The 21,734-nt window shown below is 30.1% G+C and overlaps 1 protein-coding gene across 1 annotated transcript; it reads left to right on the top strand.

Annotated features, from left to right (window-relative positions):
* Positions 1 to 2,716: 2,716 nt before the first annotated feature.
* On the top strand, positions 2,717 to 20,493 carry LOC122511993. Its single transcript, XM_043627595.1, has 3 exons — positions 2,717 to 3,074; positions 19,175 to 19,747; positions 20,357 to 20,493. Exons 1-3 carry the CDS (start codon positions 3,072 to 3,074, stop codon positions 20,429 to 20,431), a joined length of 651 nt encoding a protein of 216 aa, XP_043483530.1. The 5' UTR covers positions 2,717 to 3,071; the 3' UTR covers positions 20,432 to 20,493.
* The last annotated feature ends 1,241 nt before the right edge of the window (positions 20,494 to 21,734 follow it).

A 21,734-nucleotide genomic window follows, 5' to 3' on the forward strand; every position in this document is an offset into this window, starting at 1 on the left:
GTAAAGTTATCTGCTCTACTAATTAGTAAGAAAAATACTGAAAGACATGCTTTCATTACAATTGTCAACGAGATAAACTTAAACTGTCACTTTTGCTAGCTAACCTGACATCGAAATATATTAACTTCCTATATTAACAAATAATAACTATTTAACAACATTTCTCTATTTTTTTGAGTCGAGAATAAGATTTTTTACAATGTGTAAGTGGAAATATTATTTTCGAAGTAAACTGAAGTGTTTTATTAGAGGTGGTTCAATGTAGACACACATTCTTCAAAATAAGAAAAGTGTAACTGGCTAGAAAAAAATTAAATTTAATTATTTAATCATAATAATTTGTGTTTGTAACGTGTGTATTAACTAAAGGAGTACTTCAGTTTTATTTTGATAAAAAAACCTGATCAAAATTTGTAAAATTTAATTAGTTCTTGGACTTTATAAAAAACCTGGTTCAATGTAGCCTCCCAGTAAACGAAAACTAATTGAAATGAATTAAAAAGAATTCACAAAGAGCTTTCGTGAATCCCGCTTTGTGACAAATACGAATTGGAGCCATGATGCAATTTTCCTGAATTCGTGAAACTGTATTGAACTTCCGAACCTTCTATCCGTACCAATTCACTGGACAAGTTTTGAGCCTTTAATTTTTTTCAATTCGTTAGCACGAATTCAATGCATTCCTTGGCCATTTCTTTCGAATGCGAATTCGTTTGGACAAATTGGTACATATTGAATTAAATTCAATTGAATATACAAAGAGCTTGAGTGAATCCCGCTTTGTGACAAATACGAATTGGAGCCTACCAAAAATGTTAATTCGTTTCAATTCATTTGAATTAGTTTTTTTTTACTGGGCTACTCTCCCCTAAATTGTAGTGTTTTATTAGAGTTGGTTCAATGTAGACACAGATCCTTCAAAATAAGAAAAGTGTAACTGGTTAGAAAAAAATTAAATTTAATTATTTAATCATAATAATTTGTGTTTGTAACGTGTGTATTAACTAAAGGAGTACTTCAGCTTAATTTTGATACAAAAACCTGATCGAAATTAGTAAAATTTTATTAGTTCTTGGTCTTTATAAAATACCCGGTTCAATGTAGGCTACCCTCCCCTACTTATAGGATAGTATTTTTTGCAAAATTATGCTAAAATCTGAGTAAATAACATATAATATTCAATTTTAGAAAATTTAAAAGCTATCCATTAAAAAATGTGAAATTTTCCATTTTTTGAAAATATTTTTATATTCACATCTTAGTTGTAGGATAGAATTTTTTTTAAAATTATGCTAAAATGTGACCAAATAGCATGTAATACTCAAATATAGAAAGTTTAAAAGCAATCCATAAAAAAATGTAAAATTTTGAAATTTTCGATTTTTTGAAAACATTTTTATACATATTTTATACATATATATATATATTTTAAATCTGTAAATTTTTAAACCTTCCTTGGACTTAAATCGGTTCACATGTTTTTGTGTGATTGGGGTACAAAGTTTTTGTGACAAACATACATATACATACGTACATACATTAAATTTTTTAAGAATATTTTTGGAATCTCTGATGTCCATAATAACTAATCATGTTAACATTTCGAAGTTTCAAGCAATGTACACTTAAATCCAACGATGCCTTCTCTCCGGGAAGGCACTAATTTGACGAAGTTTGCCTACCTTCTATATTGTCTAAAAAATCAGCCAATAGAAAAGCAGAATTCCGTTGAAATTATGGACATGAACTATAAAGAATATAGAAAGTGGTCAAAACTCGTCAAATTAGTGCCTTCCCCGAGAGAAGGCATCGTTGGATTCAAGTGTACAGACAGACATCTGATTTTATTAATAAGGATTATACGAAATTTTTATTAATACGAATTTTTCGATACAGAATAAAAAAATATTTTTGGTCGATTTTAAGAGGTCGATTAAAATCTCACGTGGAATTGCCCATATGTTAATATTTGAATAAATGAAAAATAAAATATGTTTATATTTATATAATATAACTATAATATTAACAATATTACTTTATTTCACAATACATTGATTCGAAATAAATTGCCAAGCAACTGAAACCTGAAAATACATCAGGGAGCGTTCAGACCTCCGCATGCAAAACTTATGCATGCAGGTTGCCATGGTAGCGTTCAAGAGTGAGAGAGACAGGAAATTATTCTATCTCTCTCACTCTTGAACGCTACTATGGCAACCTGCATGCAAAAGTTTTGCATGCGGAGGTCTGAACGCTCCCTGATGTATTTTCAGGTTTCAGTTGCTTGGCAATGTTACCAAACTTCGATCTACGTGCTGGCTGTGTGCACGATGATTGTCATGGACATTTCGAAGGATTCATAAAGGTACCGTCCCATGATGGCGTGAAAGCGTCAGCGTAAAGCGTAAACCATGTGAGTGGGTGAGAACGTGATATCTGTTCATCTCTTTCTATCGCACGATTTCTGCTTTACGCCGACGCTTTTACGCCGTCATGGGACGGTACCTTTAAGCAATTAACGAAATATTTCATGGAAGACAGCGGAAAAGACATAGTACATAGGGATACATAGTACATAAGTACATAGGGAACCCAACAAATATGACAAACATCAATAACAAACTGAATGAAATTAAATTTCCTTCTGAAATTTCCCGACGTCCTCGAAGCATTAATTAGCATTTATTCTAAATGGAAGGCTACAGAATGGCGTAATTGGCTGCTATACTGTTGCCTTCCATGTCTTGAAGATATTTTAAAACCAAAGTATTTCAGATATTTAGCCTTATATTCTCAAGCAGTTTTTATCCTGAACAATACATCAATCTCCGAAACTGACTTGATTATAGCGAAAGCTTTCTTAAGACAGTTTTCCCACGGATTGTCCATGTATGGAGAAAGAAGCTATATATGTACTTATAACATGCATATAGCAGGACACTCACCTGATTCTTTGTTCAATTGGGAACCATCATGGGCATACTCCACTTTCCCGTTCGAAAGTTTTTGCGCAAAATTAAAGGACAGCGTCATAAGTCCGACTAGCTGAGCTGAGTGAAACAGTGCGGTTTATGGTCAGGTTTTTGTCATCCGGAATTAGTCCGGACAATTTAGTGAACGTTATAACCTTCGGAGAACACACCTCTTTTTTAGATCATTTTTCAATGCTCAACCAATTTTGAACTGTTCATCTGATTAACCTAAAGATTTTTTAAAAATATAGTTTAAACTCTGTAAAATGAGTCTGTGGACTTTAAAATCCTTATAAAAAATATTAAACAATAGATAAAAAGCTTTTCGCAAAAAATCGTGGGGTCAAAATGACCCCATGTGTTCTCCGAGGGTTAATAAAAATATTTTAATACAAGTAACAAATATTAATCCTTATAACATTATGGTACATTTAACATATTTTTCAATATACCCATCGCAATTTTATTTAAATTAAATTAAAATTTCTAACGCTTGGGATTCAAACCTACACCTATCTAACATTATAAAGTACCGAAATCAAATACACTAACCACTATACCACGCTCGCATGAGATTTCAAATTCATAATAATAGAATTTATAAAGTGCCACGAAAAGATCTGTAGAAGTAAATATTTTATTTACTATAAGTAAATACCTTAAATAAAAAGTCAGACCGATTTCATTTTTATTTTAGAACTAATTTTTCAAGATTTTAGACTAATCCGGAATTTGTTCGCAACAGTACGGTTTATTGTGGAGTTTTTTTATCCTGAATTAAGTTTGAAATCAAATGCACATTCGCAAAAGACGAGTGGTCTATTCGAGACGCATGACTATTCCTGAAATCTTATTTGACATAATAGTCATTTGACATAAAACCATTTACCATAAATTTCACTTGACATAAATTTCATTTGATATAAATGTCATTTAATATAATTCTCATTTAAATTACATTTTACATAAAAATATCGGCGCGAATTTTAAAAGTAACCAATTAGATATTATCAACAACATTGTGATTCGCCAATTTTGAAATTCGGGCCTTTTTCATATCAAATGATCTTTATATGTAAAATGAAATCTATGACAACTGAATTTTATGTCAAATGAGAATTATGTGTAGGGGAGAGCAGGCTACATTGAACTAGCGTCAACAGTGAACCACTTCAATTTTCTGAGAAAAGACTGAGTGCAATTTTTTCGAGACGCATGCTTATTCCCGAAATCTTTTTTGACCAAATAGTTATTTGATATAAAACTACTTAACTTAAAATTCACATAATATGCACATTATTTGACATAAATTTCATTGCACACAAAAACCATTTAACATAAATACCATTTGTCATAGAATTCATTAAACAGAAATATTATGTTACATAAAACTTAGATAACTTAATTCCCATTTGACATAAAAATTATGTAACATAAATTTCTATTGACATAAAAATCATTTAACATAAATTTCTTTTGACATAAAATTCATTTAACGTTAATTTTATTTGTTATAAAATTCATTTGACATTAATTTCATTTGGCATAAATGTCATTTAACGTAATTCTCATTTGACATAAATATCATTAGACATAAAATTAGCTTCACATAAATTTCATTTGACGTGAATATCATTTAACATAAGGGTCAAAATAAGTGAAACCGGCCACTTGAAAAATTTTTATCTCCAATTTTCAAGTTATCTATGATTTTTAGTAGATATATGAGTACACTTTTTCCCCCTAAAATATTTTTCAAAAAAAAATTTTATTTTTGAAGTAATTAGGTATTGAAGTTTTAGGTCATTTTATTTTCATTTTATTATTACTTTGAAACAAATAATGATAATTAAGTAATTTTTTTTTAAATTAAAGCTTAAAGTCTATACTTTAAAGATGAAATAAAGCGATTGCTAAAAAATGAAAATTTATAATTGTTATTAACAATTCTTTTAAACAATTGCAAATTGAAGAATGTTCTCAATGTTTTTGAAAGATTAAATTACGATATATTGATGCGCAAAACTATAAGGATTCATTTAAAAAAAAGAAAAATGAGTAACCTCCAATATTATAGAAATTATGTAAATTTTGCTGACAAAATGCAAGCAAAAATTGACTCAAGTTCCTGGAAAAAGATAAAATTGCAAACGAATAAATAAGATCTTCTTTTGTTTTGTTAGAAACTTCACGCTTTCAAGCGGATTTTTAAGATTAAAAATCGATTTTGGCCTGCATTTTGGCAGGAAAATCTACACAATTTCTATAATATTGGAGGTTACTCATTTTTCTTTTTTTTAAATGAATCCTTATAGTTTTGCGCATCAATATATCGTAATTTAATCTTTCAAAAACATTGAGAACATTCTTCAATTTGCAATTGTTTAAAAGAATTGTTAATAACAATTATAAATTTTCATTTTTTAGCAATCGCTTTATTTCATCTTTAAAGTATAGACTTTAAGCTTTAATTTAAAAAAAAAATTACTTAATTATCTTTATTTGTTTCAAAGTAATAATAAAATGAAAATAAAATGACCTAAAACTTCAATACCTGATTACTTCAAAAATAAAATTTTTTTTTGAAAAATATTTTAGGGGGAAAAAGTGTACTCATATATCTACTAAAAATCATAGATAACTTGAAAATTGGAGATAAAAATTTTTCAAGTGGCCGGTTTTACTTATTTTGACCCATAATTATTATTTAACGTAAAATTAAATTTATATAAATTTCATTTAGCATAAATTCTATTTAACATAATTCTCATTTGGCATAAAATTTACTTGACATAAATTTTATTTCGTATAAATCCCATTTAACATAATTTTCATTTGACATAAAAGACATTTAACGCAATTCTCATTTGTCCTAAGTCATTCAACAAAATTCTCATTTGACATAAAAATCATTTTACACAAATTACATTTTACATAACAATATCGGCGCGAATTTTAAAAGCAACCAATTAGATATTATCAACAACATTGTGATTCGCCAATTTTGAAATTCGCGCCTATATTTCCATGTCAAATGATCTTTATGTAAAATAAAATCTATGACAACTGAATTTTATGTCAAATGAGATTTATACCAAATTAAATTTATGTCAAATAAATTTTATGCCAAATGAGAATTATATTTAATGGAATTTATGCTAAATGAAATTTGTATAAATTAAATTTTACGTTAAATAATAATTATGTTAAATGATATTCACGTTAAATGAAATTTATGTGAAGCTAATTTTATGTCTAATGATGTTTATGTCAAATGAAAATTACGTTAAATGACATTTATGACAAATGAAATTGATGTCAAATGAATTTTATAACAAATAAAATTTACGTTAAATGAATTTTATGTCAAAAGAAATTTATGTTAAATGATTTTTATGTCAATAGAAATTTATGTTACATAATTTTTATGTCAAATGGGAATTAAGTTATCTGAGTTTTATGTAACATAATATTTCTGTTTAATGAATTCTATGACAAATGATATTTATGTTAAATGGTTTTTGTGTACAATGAAATTTATGTCAAATAATGTGCATATTATGTGAATATTAAGTTAAGTAGTTTTATATCAAATAACTATTTGGTCAAAAAAGATTTCGGGAATAAGCATGCGTCTCAATTTTTTCTTATTCAATATGTAAGTTAGTATTACCGAAAGAGACTATGTCCAAAAATTTTCGGCACGTAGGTTTATTATTTGCAAAAGAAAAACTAACAAACTGTTTTTCACGTACAAAATAAAAAATTTGTTGGAATTATAATGACGTTTTTTTATTGAAATAGGAAGTTTTAAAAATTAGTAAACTTTTGATTTATTTCGCTTAGGGTGTCAACTTCAATATTCCGATGTGAAACAGAATTTTAAGTCTTACATAAATTTATTATAAACATTTTTTGTTGTGAATGTCATGTGAATACAGTGAGTGCGGCATCATTGAACCACCCAAAAAAGCAAAGAATTTTCAATTTTAAGAATGGTAAAGAAGTCTGCTCTACAAATTAGTAAGAAAAATACTGGAAAACATGCTTTCATCACAATTGTGAACGAGATAAACTTAAACTGTCACTTCTGCTACCTAACCTGACATCGAAATATATTAATCTCCTATATTAACAAATAATAACTATTTAACAACAATTTTCTATTTTTTTGAGTGGGAAATAAGATTTTTCACAATGTGTAAGTGGAAATATTATTTTCGAAGCAAATTTTAGTATTTTATTAGAGGTCCCAAGTAGCACGCTGTATCACCTAAGTGCCATGGCGATATCTATCGGGGATATTCCTGTGGTAATGAGGAAGTGACAAAATGTCCGCTTCTTCTCAATATCCCTGTGAGATTTCTGCGATATTGATGGGACATTGCTGTGACATCGAGGAGATACTGCCGCGATATTAAGGCGGGATATTGCGGTGATATTGAGTGAATATTCCTGCGGTATTGAGGGGATATTTCACAAAATTTTTTCTATAAGTTCAAATTTGAAATTATAGCGAAAATTTTGTGAAATATTCCCTCAATATGACAGCAATATCGCGGCAGTATCTCCTCGATGTCACAGCAATATCCCCTCAATATCGCAGGAATGTCACAGGGATATTCAATAAAGCAGACATTATGATACTTCCTCAGTATTACAGGAATATCCCCGATAGATATCGCCATGACACTCAGGTGATACAGCGTGCTACTTGGGGGTGGTTCAATGTAGACACATATCCTTAAAAATAAGAAAAGTGTAACTGATTAGAAAAAAATTTAATTTCAGTATTTAATCATAATAATTTGTGTTTGTAATTTTTGTATTAACTAAACCCACATAGCACCATAGTATGAGGTAAGGTTATGTTGAGTACTAATCGTAAGGCACATAAGGTTACACAATATTGCTGCGGTAGACCTGAGGTGAACTAAAAACTTCCGCCATGGAGGTAAGGTTACATGTTAGGGTGTGGTGAGTATATATGATAAGGCCATGGTAACCTTACACGTTAAGGTTAAGGTAACCTTACACGTTAAGGTTGATGTAACCTTACACGTTAAGGTTGAGGTAACGTTACATGTTAAGGTTGAGGTAAGGTTACATGTCAAGGTTGAGGTAAGGTAATTAATAAGTTGTAAGGTTAAGGTAAGGTTGTGATAAGCTTACCAGTTATGGAAAATATTGAAAAAATAATTAATAATATAATAAATAAATATTAAATTAGAAAGTTAAGTTTGTTGCTCTTCTCTATTTTGGAAACCTGACATAAAGCAGAAAATTTTGAAAACAAATTTGGGGGGACTGGGATTCGAACCCGGGATCGACGCGCATAAACCTATCATTCTAACTAACTGAGCTAAGTAGAGAACTGGCAGAAGGAAAATTAATGTTGCCTTTAAGGTGAACCAAGAAGATGATTAACTCCTTAAAGGCAATATTAATTTTCCTTCTACCAGTTCTCTACTTAGCTCAGTTAGTTAGAATGATAGGTTTATGCGCGTCGATCCCGGGTTCAAATCCCAGTCCCCCCAAATTTGTTTTTAAAATTTTCTGCTTCATGTCAGGTTTCCAAAATAGAGAAGAGCAACAAACTAACTTTTTAATTGAATATTTATTTATTAATTATTTTTTCAATATTTTCCATAACTGGTAAATTTATCACAACCTTACCTCAACCTTACAACTTAATAATTACCTTACCTCAACCTTGACATGTAACCTTACCTCAACCTTAACATGTAACGTTACCTCAACCTTAACGTGTAAGGTTACATCAACCTTAACGTGTAAGGTTACCTTAACCTTAACGTGTAAGGTTACCATGGCCTTATCATATATACTCACCACACCCTAACATGTAACCTTACCTCCATGGCGGAAGTTTTTAGTTCACCTCAGGTCTACCGCAGCAATATTGTGTAACCTTATGTGCCTTACGATTAGTACTCAACATAACCTTACCTCATACTATTGTGCTATGTGGGAAGGAGTTCTTCAGTTTTATTTTGATACAAAAACCTGTTCAAAATTTGCAAAATTTAATTAGTTCTTGGACTTTATAACAAACCTGGTTTAATGTATAGCCTACTCTCCCCTAATGACTTATCTGTAAAATGAAATTTAGTTCAAATGAACTTTATGTCAAATGAGAATTACGTTAAAATAATGACGTTTATGCTAAATGAATCGTCATTTAGTCGAATGGTAAAACCATCGAATAGTCCATTCGTCGAATGCTCAAATAGTCGAATGCTAAAAACATCGAATCGTCAAAAGTTCGAAAAAGTTCTTTGTTTTAAGTTAATGTCTACTGAAAACAAAGAACTTTTTCGAACTTTTGACGATTCGATGTTTTTAGCATTCGACGTTTTTATCATTCGACTTTTGGAGCATTCGACGAATTGCCAGTTCGATGTTCTGAGCATTCGACGTTTTGAACATTCGACTACTTTATCATTCTACTTCTTGGCAATTCGAATAGATGGCGTTTCGACTACTTTACCAATCGACTACTTTACCATTCTACTACTTGACATTTCGAACAGATGGCGTTTCGACTATTTGAGCATTCGACGAACTGACTATTCTATGTTCTGAGCATTCGACGATTTGAGAATTCGATGTTTTTAGCATTCGACGTTTTGATCATTCGACGTTTGGAACATTCGACATGTTGACGATTCGTGGTTATTAACATTCGATGAATTGATAATTCGACGTTTTGAACATTCGGCGAATTGAGAATTCGATGTTTTTAGCATTCGATTAAATAAAGATTCGATGTTTTGAACATTCGACAACTTTACCATTCTACTACTTGATAATTCGAACAGATGGCGTTTCGACTTTTTGTCCATTCTACTACTTGGCAATTCGGACAGATGACGATTCGACGTTTTGAACATTCGACAACTTTACCATTCTACTACTTGATAATACGAACAGATGGCGTTTCGACTATTTGAGCATTCGACGAATGGACTATTCGATGGTTTTACCATTCGACTAAATGACGATTCGACGTTTTGACCATTCGACGTTTTGAACATTCGACATATTGACAATTCGATGTTTTGATCATTCGACGAATTGATAATTCGACGTTTTGAACATTCGACGAATTGATAATTCGACGTTTTGAACATTCGACGTATTGACGATTCGATGTTTTTAACATTCGACGAATTAATGATTCGACGTTTTGAACATTCGACGTATTGACAATTCGATGTTTTTAGCATTCGACTAAATGCCGATTCGATATTTTTAGCATTCGAAAGATGGCTACCACAACAAGGCTCTCACTAGATGGCGTATCGTAGTATTTCAAATCCTAATAAGTAAAAACAAATTTAAATTTTAATATGATATAAATAAATAAACATTTATTGTACTTTTTTATCAGTTTAAAAATTTATTTATGTCAAGCTACAAATAACAATTAAATTTAGTATTATAGTATGCGAATATTGTATATAATAATTTACAAAGATGTATGTAGGGGAGATTCGATAGTATCAGGACACGCTTTATTTTTTGAATGAATCACCCATATTTTCATGAATATTTCGGAATATTTAGTCTGCATCTATGAAGACAAACAAGTCGAACTATCTTTTGCAAATTTACATAATATAGATAGCATATGTCTTCAAAAAGAAATAGCTGTCGCCGAATTACAATAATGTCCCGCGATCTAAAAAATGAGTTAAGACTATTATTTTCATCATTACAGATTATTTGAAAATACATTCGCAACTTTCAGATTAGGTTATTGTTATGAAAAATATTGCCGACCAAACTTAAAAAAATGATATCGAAGTCATTTAGAAATGTACTATTTTATTAGATGTAAACAAGCAGTGTCCGGACACTGCCGACAATAAGTGTGCCGCCATTGCCGAAACAGTGATCTGTTATACGGTGGTACCTCGCGACCGGCAGACTGGGTTTTTCCCAAACTGGCGACGGACACAGGGCTTCATTATAAGTAAAGCGTCATTGTCACGTAGTACGTAGGTAGTCGTTGGGTCAAAAAGACAAAAAAACGGTTTTCAACGTTTCGCCGGGGCCCGGGACTACTTGTGTGGTGTGACGTAAAGTTAGCCTGCGAGCTAGAGTGGGGAATTAAACTGTCTCTCTTACTCTTGTCAAAAGTTTACTTTACTTCCTTTACTTCACGCCACACAAGTAAGCCGCAGATATGCCATTGGACGAAGGAAATCTATTCCCACTCAGACGCCATTTTACATTGACTAAGCGGCCCCTACCACTTAATAATAGCGAAGAGTGGGAATGGGCCTAAGCAACACGTAGGACAACGAGAACTATAGCGTTATTATCTCGCCTGTCTTCGCAAAGAGCAGTCGTCTACGTATATTTCAAATAAACGTAAAGTTCTCTTCTTCGTTCTGGATTATCTAATACTTATAAATAAAGAAGAATAGGAATCGTATTCTGTTCGTGGGCTAGTCATCTTCGTGGATAGTACAAATAATCGTGAATTTCTCTTCTTCGTTTTGGATTATCCAATATTTTCAAATCAAGAAGGATAGGAATCCTTTTCTGTTCGTGGTCCTCACTGTAGGATTATTTCGAACAAACCTATTTTTCCTTATTAATTCCTCTTTTTTTCGTGGTCCTTATTGTAGGATTTTTTCGAACAATCCATTTTTCCTTATTAACTACTTTTTTGTTCGTGGTCCTCATTGTAGGTTTATTTCGAACAATCCATTTTTCCTCATTAATTCCTCTATTGTTCGTGGTCCTCATTGTAGGATTTTTTCGAACAATCCATTTTTCCTTATTAATTCCTCTTTTGTTCTTGGTCCTCACTGTAGGTTTATTTCGAACAGGCAATAATCAGCAGGCAATAAAAAACCATTTAAAGAAAAAAACTTCTTAATTGTAAAAAAGATATTTTTGTAAAAAAATGTTCTTTAAACACAATCGTAAAGAACCCTGATGTATTAGAAAAAATTAGAAACGATGTAAAAATTGTTTCCAGAATCGCAATTAGAGCTAGTTATTTTTGCGAGTATTTATTTACGTTGCCGGATTCAGATTTTTTACAAGAATGGGTTGACAATAAACTTAGAATTCCAATCATATTTGAGTGCTTTACAGAAAGGGACAGAAATTCAAAAACAACTATATCCTTGATAGAAAGAAATAAAATATTATATGACGCTTTCGATTCATATCGAGCACGAATAGAAGAAACTGAAATACCTCTGTACGATACTTTTTTAAAGACGAACTTAGTTAAGCAGGCGGCTCAAAATTACGAAAAATCTTTAAAAACTTTGATGAAAAGGCAACTAATTAATATGTTATCATCTGAACCGGGACATTCGTAGGGACGGATTGAACCCACATCAAGACCTCATTCATCCCTTCTGTGTCGCCTTCTCCCCCCCCCCCCCCCCCCCCGCTTGAGCTAACAGGCTTGGATTGAATTTCCCCATCCCCCCTAATGCTGGAGCTTACCGGTTTTGACTGAACCTGACTAGCTCTTCCCCCCGCCTGAACTGACAGGCTTTGATTAGATTCCTCCACCCCCACTTATACTGGAACTTTCGTAGGGACAAATCGCACCCACACCGGGACTGTTGCATCCTTTTATTACTTAAAATATTAATTAATTAAAATTTCTTTATTTCATTACACCAGATCGAACTATTTTTTAAGTGTTTGAAAAATTTAAAGAAACATAAATGTAAAATTAATAATTACTTTTTATTAATAAGAATTTAATTAAATATAATAAATGACATTAAATATATTTATTGTGGTGTTATAAATATCATAAATAACATATTTTGTGATGACAAAAGCAAATATTAAATAATATATATATAATAAAATTATTTATTTATTACTAAACTTAAAAGGTAATTGATTAGTATTTAATTTATTGTAAAAGGAATACCATATTATATGGTATTCATAGTAAATGATCTATTCGCATTCGACGTATTCTTAAAAAGTAAATCATTGAGATTAAATGCTTTACAAATTTATTCCTAGATAATAATTGGTGAATTCTTTATACGCGTTTTTCTTAAAAGAATTGGACGGAATTGAATGAACTCATCTTTAATACTTCCTAGCGAAATAGATTAAAAATATATTATGTAAGAATTGAACAGAATTAAAAATTTCATTTTTTAATTTCTCTTTGGGGAATACAAATTAGATTTCAATACGCTGTGGGAATAGAATGGGATTCATATTGTCAACTCATCTATTCTCCTGAGCGAATAGAGCTCAGAATTAAAATCAGAATTTAAATAAAATAGAAAATTTTTCGGCTGTTGATTACGTGCCCAGTAAAAAAACAACCGCGTAGGAACGAATTATTTTCCGGGGGGGCAAACTACATATATAGATATATTTAACAATGTTATATGTATATAACTGGGGGGCAACTGCCCCCCTTGTCCCCCCGGTTCCTACGCCACTGAAAAAAATTCGATACACGGACCGCTGAGTTCGTATACGAGCTCGGTAGCTCGTATAAGAAATATGAGAAAACTCTTATACGAGCCTTTTCCGTAATAAGAAGTGTATAGATGCTTGTATACGAGGTGACTTTTAAAGCATTTTTCTTAATATAACACTATTTTAAAGTAAATGTAGATAATAGAAATGAATTTTCAAAGTAAAACAAAGCTAAATTTATAAAGAAAATGAAGTTTTAAGAAAAAAAGGATAATTTTATTCAAAAAATTTATTCACACTGAAAAAAGGTTAGAATTTGATAATTCCTTGTTACTCTAACTAACCGACATTAGATATTTCTCGTATACGGTAAGCACGATTTTGTATTAAATTTAATTATTTTATATAAGAAAATTTATATAATAAATAAATAATAATATGTGACGCTCCACGAGAAAAGGGACCTTATGACAAGAGTAAATAAGGTCCCTTTTCTCGTGGAGCGTCACATATATTTATTAATTAGTAATGAAAAAAACTTATTTATTCTACCGCCAATACAAAATCGTGCTTACCGCATCCGAGAAATATCTAATGTCGGTAAGTTAGAGTAACAAGGAATTATCAAATTCTAACCTTTTTTCAGTGTGAATAAATTTTTTGAACAAAATTATCGTTTTTTTCTTAAAACTTCATTTCCTTTATAAATTTAGCTTTGTTTTACTTTGAAAATTCATTTCTATTATCTACATTTACTTTAAAATAGTGTTACACGGAGAAACTTTTTCTTATAATATTAAATATATTTGGTTATGTTTATTCTAAAAGTACGTTAGAATGTGAGGATTTTTCGTGCGTTGTGCTAATAATTTCAACATTAATACGAAAATATGATAAGTTCGTTATATATTAAGCAACCTTCGGTGTACAAAAATTACTATGTGCATTAGAAATAGTCTTATTTTTCTTTAGAAAAGAATAAAATGCTAGTTTTTGTTTGTGAAATAATACGGTAATTCTAACCTTTTTTACACATATAGATAGAATATATAAGAGACATTCTAACGTAACATACCAATTTTGGAAGGACTGCGGGCGGACTTAACCGATTTCACCCGAGCATCACCGAGTCCATCACCTGACGTCGCGAACTAACCCTAATGTTTTCGAAGTTGAAATTCTAAAGAAGAAGAAGTTGAAATTCACACGTGTATGAAAGAAAAAACCTTTTATTAATAAACGTGAATGTCTCCTCATGCCAAATTAAATTCAAGAACTGTTCCTCAATATAACATAATTTTTTTCACGACTTTTACTTATTTACATAATTTGATTAGAAAGTTATTTAAAAAAATGCTCTCTCTCGAAGGTACATATTTTTCCACTCGTTTAATATATAAGGACGATTCAGCTGTGTACTTCTAACGAATCGTGCGATCTTTCGGTTTCCGTGACCAATCGTCGTGTCTTTACTTGCGTGTGCGTGTGTGCGTTATTAATATAGGTTAGGTTCTTACATCGTGTTAAATATATTTACCTACAGTTACAGTGACATTCACTAATGCCATCTACCATCAGATCCAAGTATCACTATCGTCTCTATGAGTATCTATAGACAATTAATTTGTTGTGTTTCTTTTTAATTCATGGCTTTCCCAACTTTGCAAAAATTATTATTTTCTTTCTAAAACAACATACTAATTTTCGTTAGTTTCCTTATGAAGAACTGTAAAATATATACTGAATGAGTGTTTTTGATAGTCTCCATAGCAATTTCTATAACCTATGTCGTTTTTCCCTTGAATCTAACCTAACATACTAAAATGTCTTACCAGTTTTAAGAATTAGTGGTATTAAAAGTTTCTCCGTGTATATTAAGAAAAATGCTTTAAAAGTCACCTCGTATACAAGCATCTATACACTTCTCATTACGGAAAAGGCTCGTATAAGAGTTTCCTCATATTTCTCATACGAGTTACCGAGCTCGTATACGAACTCCGCGGTCTGTGTATTGAATTTTTTTTACTGAGTGCCTCCCCAGTAAGAAACGAAAAATTGAAAAGTATTAAAAAGATTCTATTCTTTTGAATGCCATTTCTGTCCAATACTTTTCTATCCAGTGAGAGCAATATAAATAGTAACGATATCAATCCTCTTGAATACCCAGTAAGAAAGCAAAGATTAAGAAGCATTAAAAAAATTCTATCCTTTTGAATACCATTTCTATCCTATGCTTCTGAATTCCGCGACAGTAGTATAATAATATAATACTAATATTGTTGACATATAGAATGTTCAATTACTTTCAAATAACTGCACTCATGAATTTATTTGCTATTTTAAAAAGGAATAATTATTAAATTATCAGTTAAGAGGGTTAAAAGTGTTTAAAGGTCTCTGAAATTTTTAGGTTATGATTTATTGTCTAACAGAATAACGGCCCTGACTCGTTTAAATGACGTTAAATTGGTAAACAATCAATTTTTCAGCAAGTTTTTCTTTGAACACAAACACTTTTTACAAAATCTGCCACTGTATGTATCTTATAAATTACAAAAATCCAGAAGATTGCTTGAATGCATGCAGAAACGCGGTTCCAATGAAAAATTGAAAAGTGATATAATGACAGGCTGTAATAATTTCGGATGGGATTGGAAAGCATTCAGAAAAAAATTTTGTCTTTGTTAACAATTACAAACAGAATTGAATAGCATTCATTTTTAGACGAAACGTGGTCCTATCATGGTATAGAAAAGTATTGGACAGAAATGGCATTCAAAAGTATTGGATAATTTCTACTACACCATACAGAGTTTGAATTATTTCAATCCTTTTCAATTTTTCGTTTCTTACTGGGTCATAAGTTAAATTTTTCTTAATTACTGCCTTTTTACCGGGAATAAAAAAGGGTTGAAAGTTTGGTTATGTACATGGTACCATGGGGAAAGAAGATTATTTACTTAATGCAAATATTCTCATGTTGGGTGGTAAGCATTATTATACCGTCATAGAAAACACACTCCATACACATTTAAACATCTCAAAAACTAAGGTGATTCCATTCAGAAAATCAGGAAATTGTAAAAGATTAAAATCATTGTATTGGGGTAAAGAGAAAATTCAATATAGATCTTGTACAAGTTCAGATACAAGAACTTGTTTCAATTCTGTGTACATTTTCCTGTATCTAAACTTGTATAAGATCTAGTACAAATTCTTGTACAAGTAGATCTTGTACATGATCATGTGTAAGATCTTGTACAAGAATTTTAAGCAGGGTATAAATTTAAAAGAAAATTTATTGCCTGACCTATATAGGATCCTATAGAAAAGTATATAAATTTTTGTAGGATTCTCTTATAGGTATCCATTTAACACCCTATATATAGAAAACTATAGGTCATCCTATTAGATTCCTATAAGAGCCATATAAGAATCTATAAAGAACCCTATAGGAAAACATGTTTTTCTTACCGAAAATTTCCTGATAGAAACATACATAGGTTCCTATAAAGAATCCTATAATAATTTATAATATTCTTTGTAGGAACATATATAGGATTTTTCAGTAGGGTAGTACAGACATTTTTATTATTATATAAATAATATATTTTGTTAAAACATTTGTCATGTCATAGTGACCTATTTTTAATAACAACAATCAAAATAATGAAATGAACCGATGAACGCCAATGATTTCCACTGCCAAACATAATAGATGTCATCGATTTGTTGGGCAGTGGTTGTCCACTGCCCAACATGACGAACATCATGGACAAGTTAGGTAGCCTTTGTCGTGGTGGCGGGACTTTTCACTAAAGGACAACCAACACAGAAGCTTCTGAACCCATTGGTATTAGAGCAAGTCCGTGCGAGATATGTAGAGTGAGAGCAATCTTGCAGTAATCCTGTCGTAAGCTTGCGGCAGGCTAGCTATGCAATATTACAGTAAGCTGACACAAACCAAACCTTTACCTACGACATATAAATACCAAGTGCGGTTCAGGAAACGGTGACAGTTCAATCAAGCAATGCATGCACTACCAAACTTTGCGAGTGGAACCGTGGTCGTCCAAGGAAATGTCATGTTATGGCTGATGAGAATATTTATGAAAGCAAAAGAAATTTTGCGGAAAAGAAAGCCATTGATCCACGTCCTCCAGGTATTGTTAACTCATCTGCAGAAAGAAGTCAAAGTTTCATTGAAAACTTAAAGGAAGAAAATTCTGCTCGTTCGTCGGTCACAATGTAGGAATTGTTATTAAAACCTAATAATAACCGTGTACAATATAACCGCATGAAGGCGCCGATAAATACCAGGCAAGAAGATGTTTCTCATTGTCGGAATACTATATCGATGGAAGTACCCTTGACCTCAGTATACGATTACGACAATTATAAATTGCTTCCATGTCGAAAATTAGTTGCATATGAAATGGTTACAAATTTTTGCAAAACTCTTTATCTTGATACAACGGAACCTACCCTGTTTAAGAAACTTGTACAAGTTTTTGTATATCAGTAGTAGAGCTATAATTACTTGATACAAGTTACGATACAAGAACATGTGTCTTGGTTTAGGTCACACGATTTCTTGTAAAAGTTCTTACACTATTTCTTAAATGTTAAATATGTTCACTAAATTTCTTATACAAATTCTTGTAGCAATATTTGTTTGTTCGTTATTTATTTTGATTTTCAAATATTATAGAAATTTTCATTGCGCAAAACTGTAAGGAAAACATTATTTTTGAGAATGAATGTATATTTAATGGAAGCAACACTAAATTTCACAACTTTGAGCATTTCAAAATATATTTTATTTTATTTAAAAACAATATTAAATTTCAGTAGAAAAATATATTGCAGTCAATAATGCAATAAATTGGGTACAACACACAGATATGTTGTATCAAAAAAATTTATAGACACAACAATTTTTTTTATAACTGTGACAAACATCGCATGCACATCTTTACTAACTTTGACGACACTATGCAACCTTTTATGTTTTGTTCGAAATACTCTTTTTGTCTCTGTAAAATTCAACAAAACGTATTCACGTTTTGTTATCTTTCATCGACAATATACTTTCTGACAATTGCATACGTGTATTATTTTCAACAATATAGTCCGTTACCACTTTCGAAGCACTACGCAGAGTGAGATGTAAGAGCTCTCCAATTATAAACATTATAGCTTAAATGTAATAACAAATCACTGCATAGTCTAACTCCTGAATTGAAATTTCGGATTTTAATAATATGTATAAAGCTTCAATCATATATTTGATTAAAATTGGTAGACTGTAATAAAGAACAAAATTCTCACACTCCCTTGACTTCCAGAAATGTCTATCTTTAATTTAATCTTTAATAAAATTTTTCGCAGAAATTAAATTATATTCAAAAATTTTTAGTCAAAATTTTATAAATACTAAAATTTATGATCAAAATTTAATTATTTTCAAAAGTTCTAATAAAATTCATTGCAAAGTACAATTATCATCAAAAGTAAGAAAATTCTTCTCTGAAATTCAATTATTTGTAAACAATTTTGATAAAATTCTTGTAAAAATTTCAATTATATTTATAAATAATAAAATTTATCCTAGAAAATCAATTAATTATCAAAAATAATAAAATTCTTCGCAGAAATTAAATTATTTAAAAAAATTTTTTTAATTTCTTTTTAAAATTTCTATTATTTTCATAAATATTAAAATTCATCCTGGAAATTTAATTATTTTTCAGGCTAGAAGTGTCGTCAAAGTTTTAAGAAATAATACCAGTCTGTTAGCGAAGTATGGGGTAAAGAAGCCAACTTTGGATGTCCCAACAAGGTGGAACTCAACGGCAGACATGTTGTCGTCTCTTCTTTTGGCTAAATCTGTATGCCGAAAATTTTCGAAAGAAAAACCATCACTGAAGCTCAGCGATATGGACTGGAAGAATATTGAAGATTGCCTCACAGCATTACTACCGTGCAAGAAAGCAACCCTGAAGATGCAAAATGAAAATCTTTTTCCAGGAGACTTCTTCGGAATCTGGAGAGAATGCAAACTTCTCACAGAGCGAGTAAAAAACAACCTTGCCACAAAACTCGTGGATAAAATTGAGGAGAGAGAGAATGATCTCTTAAAAAATGAGGCTCTGATTGCCTCCATGTTTTTGGATCCTCGATATTTGACTTTTTTAGAGGAAGAAGATTGTAGACTGGCAAAGCAAGTTTTATTAAAAATATGGGATGTTATCGAAGCTTCGAATGTAAATATGACTCCGACCACTGAAAGATCAAGACAAGAAACTCCTGAAGTAGAAGACGAGGTAGGAAACAATTAATTTAAAATAAAGAAATAGAAACTTTGAAAATTTTATTTATTATAAGATTATAACACAAATATTATATCGTCAATTTTTTCATTATTAAAATACCGAGAAAAATGTTTTCAATTTTAAATTATTCCTCTTTATTTGCAACATTTTTTCCTCTTACATATGGGCAATAATGTTTTCCTTTCTAGTTGAGAGGATTTTCCTCTTTTATATTTTCCATTAAATCTTCCTTTTTAAACAGTTTGAAGCTGCATTCAAAAAAACAAGACAACTTAAAAATCTTCTTTCTAGTATAAATTTGTTTCAATTTTAGAGGAATAATTTCAACTAAAGAAGAAACATTAAAATTCATCTTTTAATTAAAGAAAACTGTCAAATATAAACAAAAATTCCACTTTTTGTAGATGAATATTAGTATATTAAAAATAAAACGTAAAAATAATTGTTAAGCGGAATTTCCTTCTCACTTTAAGATTTTTTCGATGAAACAACTTTAGAATATTTGTTTAAAAATTAAAGGAACCACATTTTTTAAAAAATTGTATTCCCGTAAAATGCAATTTATGATATCCACTTTAGAAAATAATTATTTTTTTTCAGTTGTTGGTTGACCACAATATTACAAATATTGTCGATCAGGAGAGAATAAGGAGGGATGCAGAAAGGCAAAAATGATTCTCCAATGTATCTAGTTTAAACCAGATATTGGACGAATTCGAGAAAACGCCTGCTTCAGATGGAGACTTGGACCTTCTACAATTTTGGGAATCTCGCAAAACAATATCGCCAGAATTATACAAGTTGGCGACTATTGTTCACGCTACACCAATGACACAAGTCAGCGTCGAAAGGTTGTTCTCAGGGATGAGATTTATTTTCTCAACCCTGAGAGGAAATCTTAAACCTGATATGTTAGATGACATTTTGGTAGTCAGAACAAATTCAAACTTCATTAATAAGAATATTAAATGTAAAAAAACAAAAAAACAAAAAAAAGTTAGTAACAAAGAGGTTACTGATGAGTCTAGCATCAATTCACAGGAGAATAATTCTGCAAATACTTCTGACAGTAACACTGAATTGATGCTAGACGACAGAATGGACACGGACGTTCAAACTATCGTTGTTGATAAATCTACAATGTAGAATAAAATAGTTTGTAGGTCTCTTTAAATTAAATAAATGTCTAATAAAACTAAAATATATAGCATTATTTTTATAAATAATAAAATTCTTCTCCAAAATTCAATTATTTAAAAAATTTTTTGAAAATATTCTTGTCAAAATTATTTAAAAATTAAAAAAAAATCTTGTTAAAATTATTTAAAAAATTTTTTTAAATTCTTCTCAAAAATTCAATTATCTTTATAAATATCAAAATTAAATTACTTTTAAACATTTCTAGAAAAAGTTTGTTCAAAGTTTTAATTATCTTTATAAATAATAAAATTCTTCTCCAAAATTCAATTATTTTTAAACATTTTTAGAAAAAATTTGTTCAAAGTTTAAATTATTTTTGTGAATAATAAAATTCTTCTCTGAAATTCAATTATTTTTTAAAAATTTTAATAAAATTCTTGTCAAATTTTTAATTTTCTTTAGAAATAATAAAATTTATCTTAGAAATCCAATTAATTACCAAAAATAATAAAATTCTTTCTTGAAATTTAATTATTTTCAAAAGTTCTTATAAAATTCTTTGCAAAATTGAATTATCTTTAGACGTAAATAAACTCTTTACAGAAATTCAATTATTTTGAAAAATTTTATAACCATTTTTTTGTAAGTTGTTTAATTTCAAAAAGATTTGAATTTGAATCTTTTGAAGAATTTTAATTCCTATGGAAAAATAATAATTAAATATTAAAAAAAAAGAAGTTATTGATGTTTTTGAAAAATTTGCAAGGAATTTGTAAATAAATGTAACAGAACATTTTTTTTACTCAAACTTTTTTCTTTAAATTTAAAAAAAAATTTT

Source organism: Leptopilina heterotoma, unplaced genomic scaffold, assembly GCF_015476425.1.
Source record: "Leptopilina heterotoma isolate Lh14 unplaced genomic scaffold, ASM1547642v1 Lhet_92, whole genome shotgun sequence".
Taxonomy (NCBI): Eukaryota; Metazoa; Arthropoda; class Insecta; order Hymenoptera; family Figitidae; genus Leptopilina; species Leptopilina heterotoma.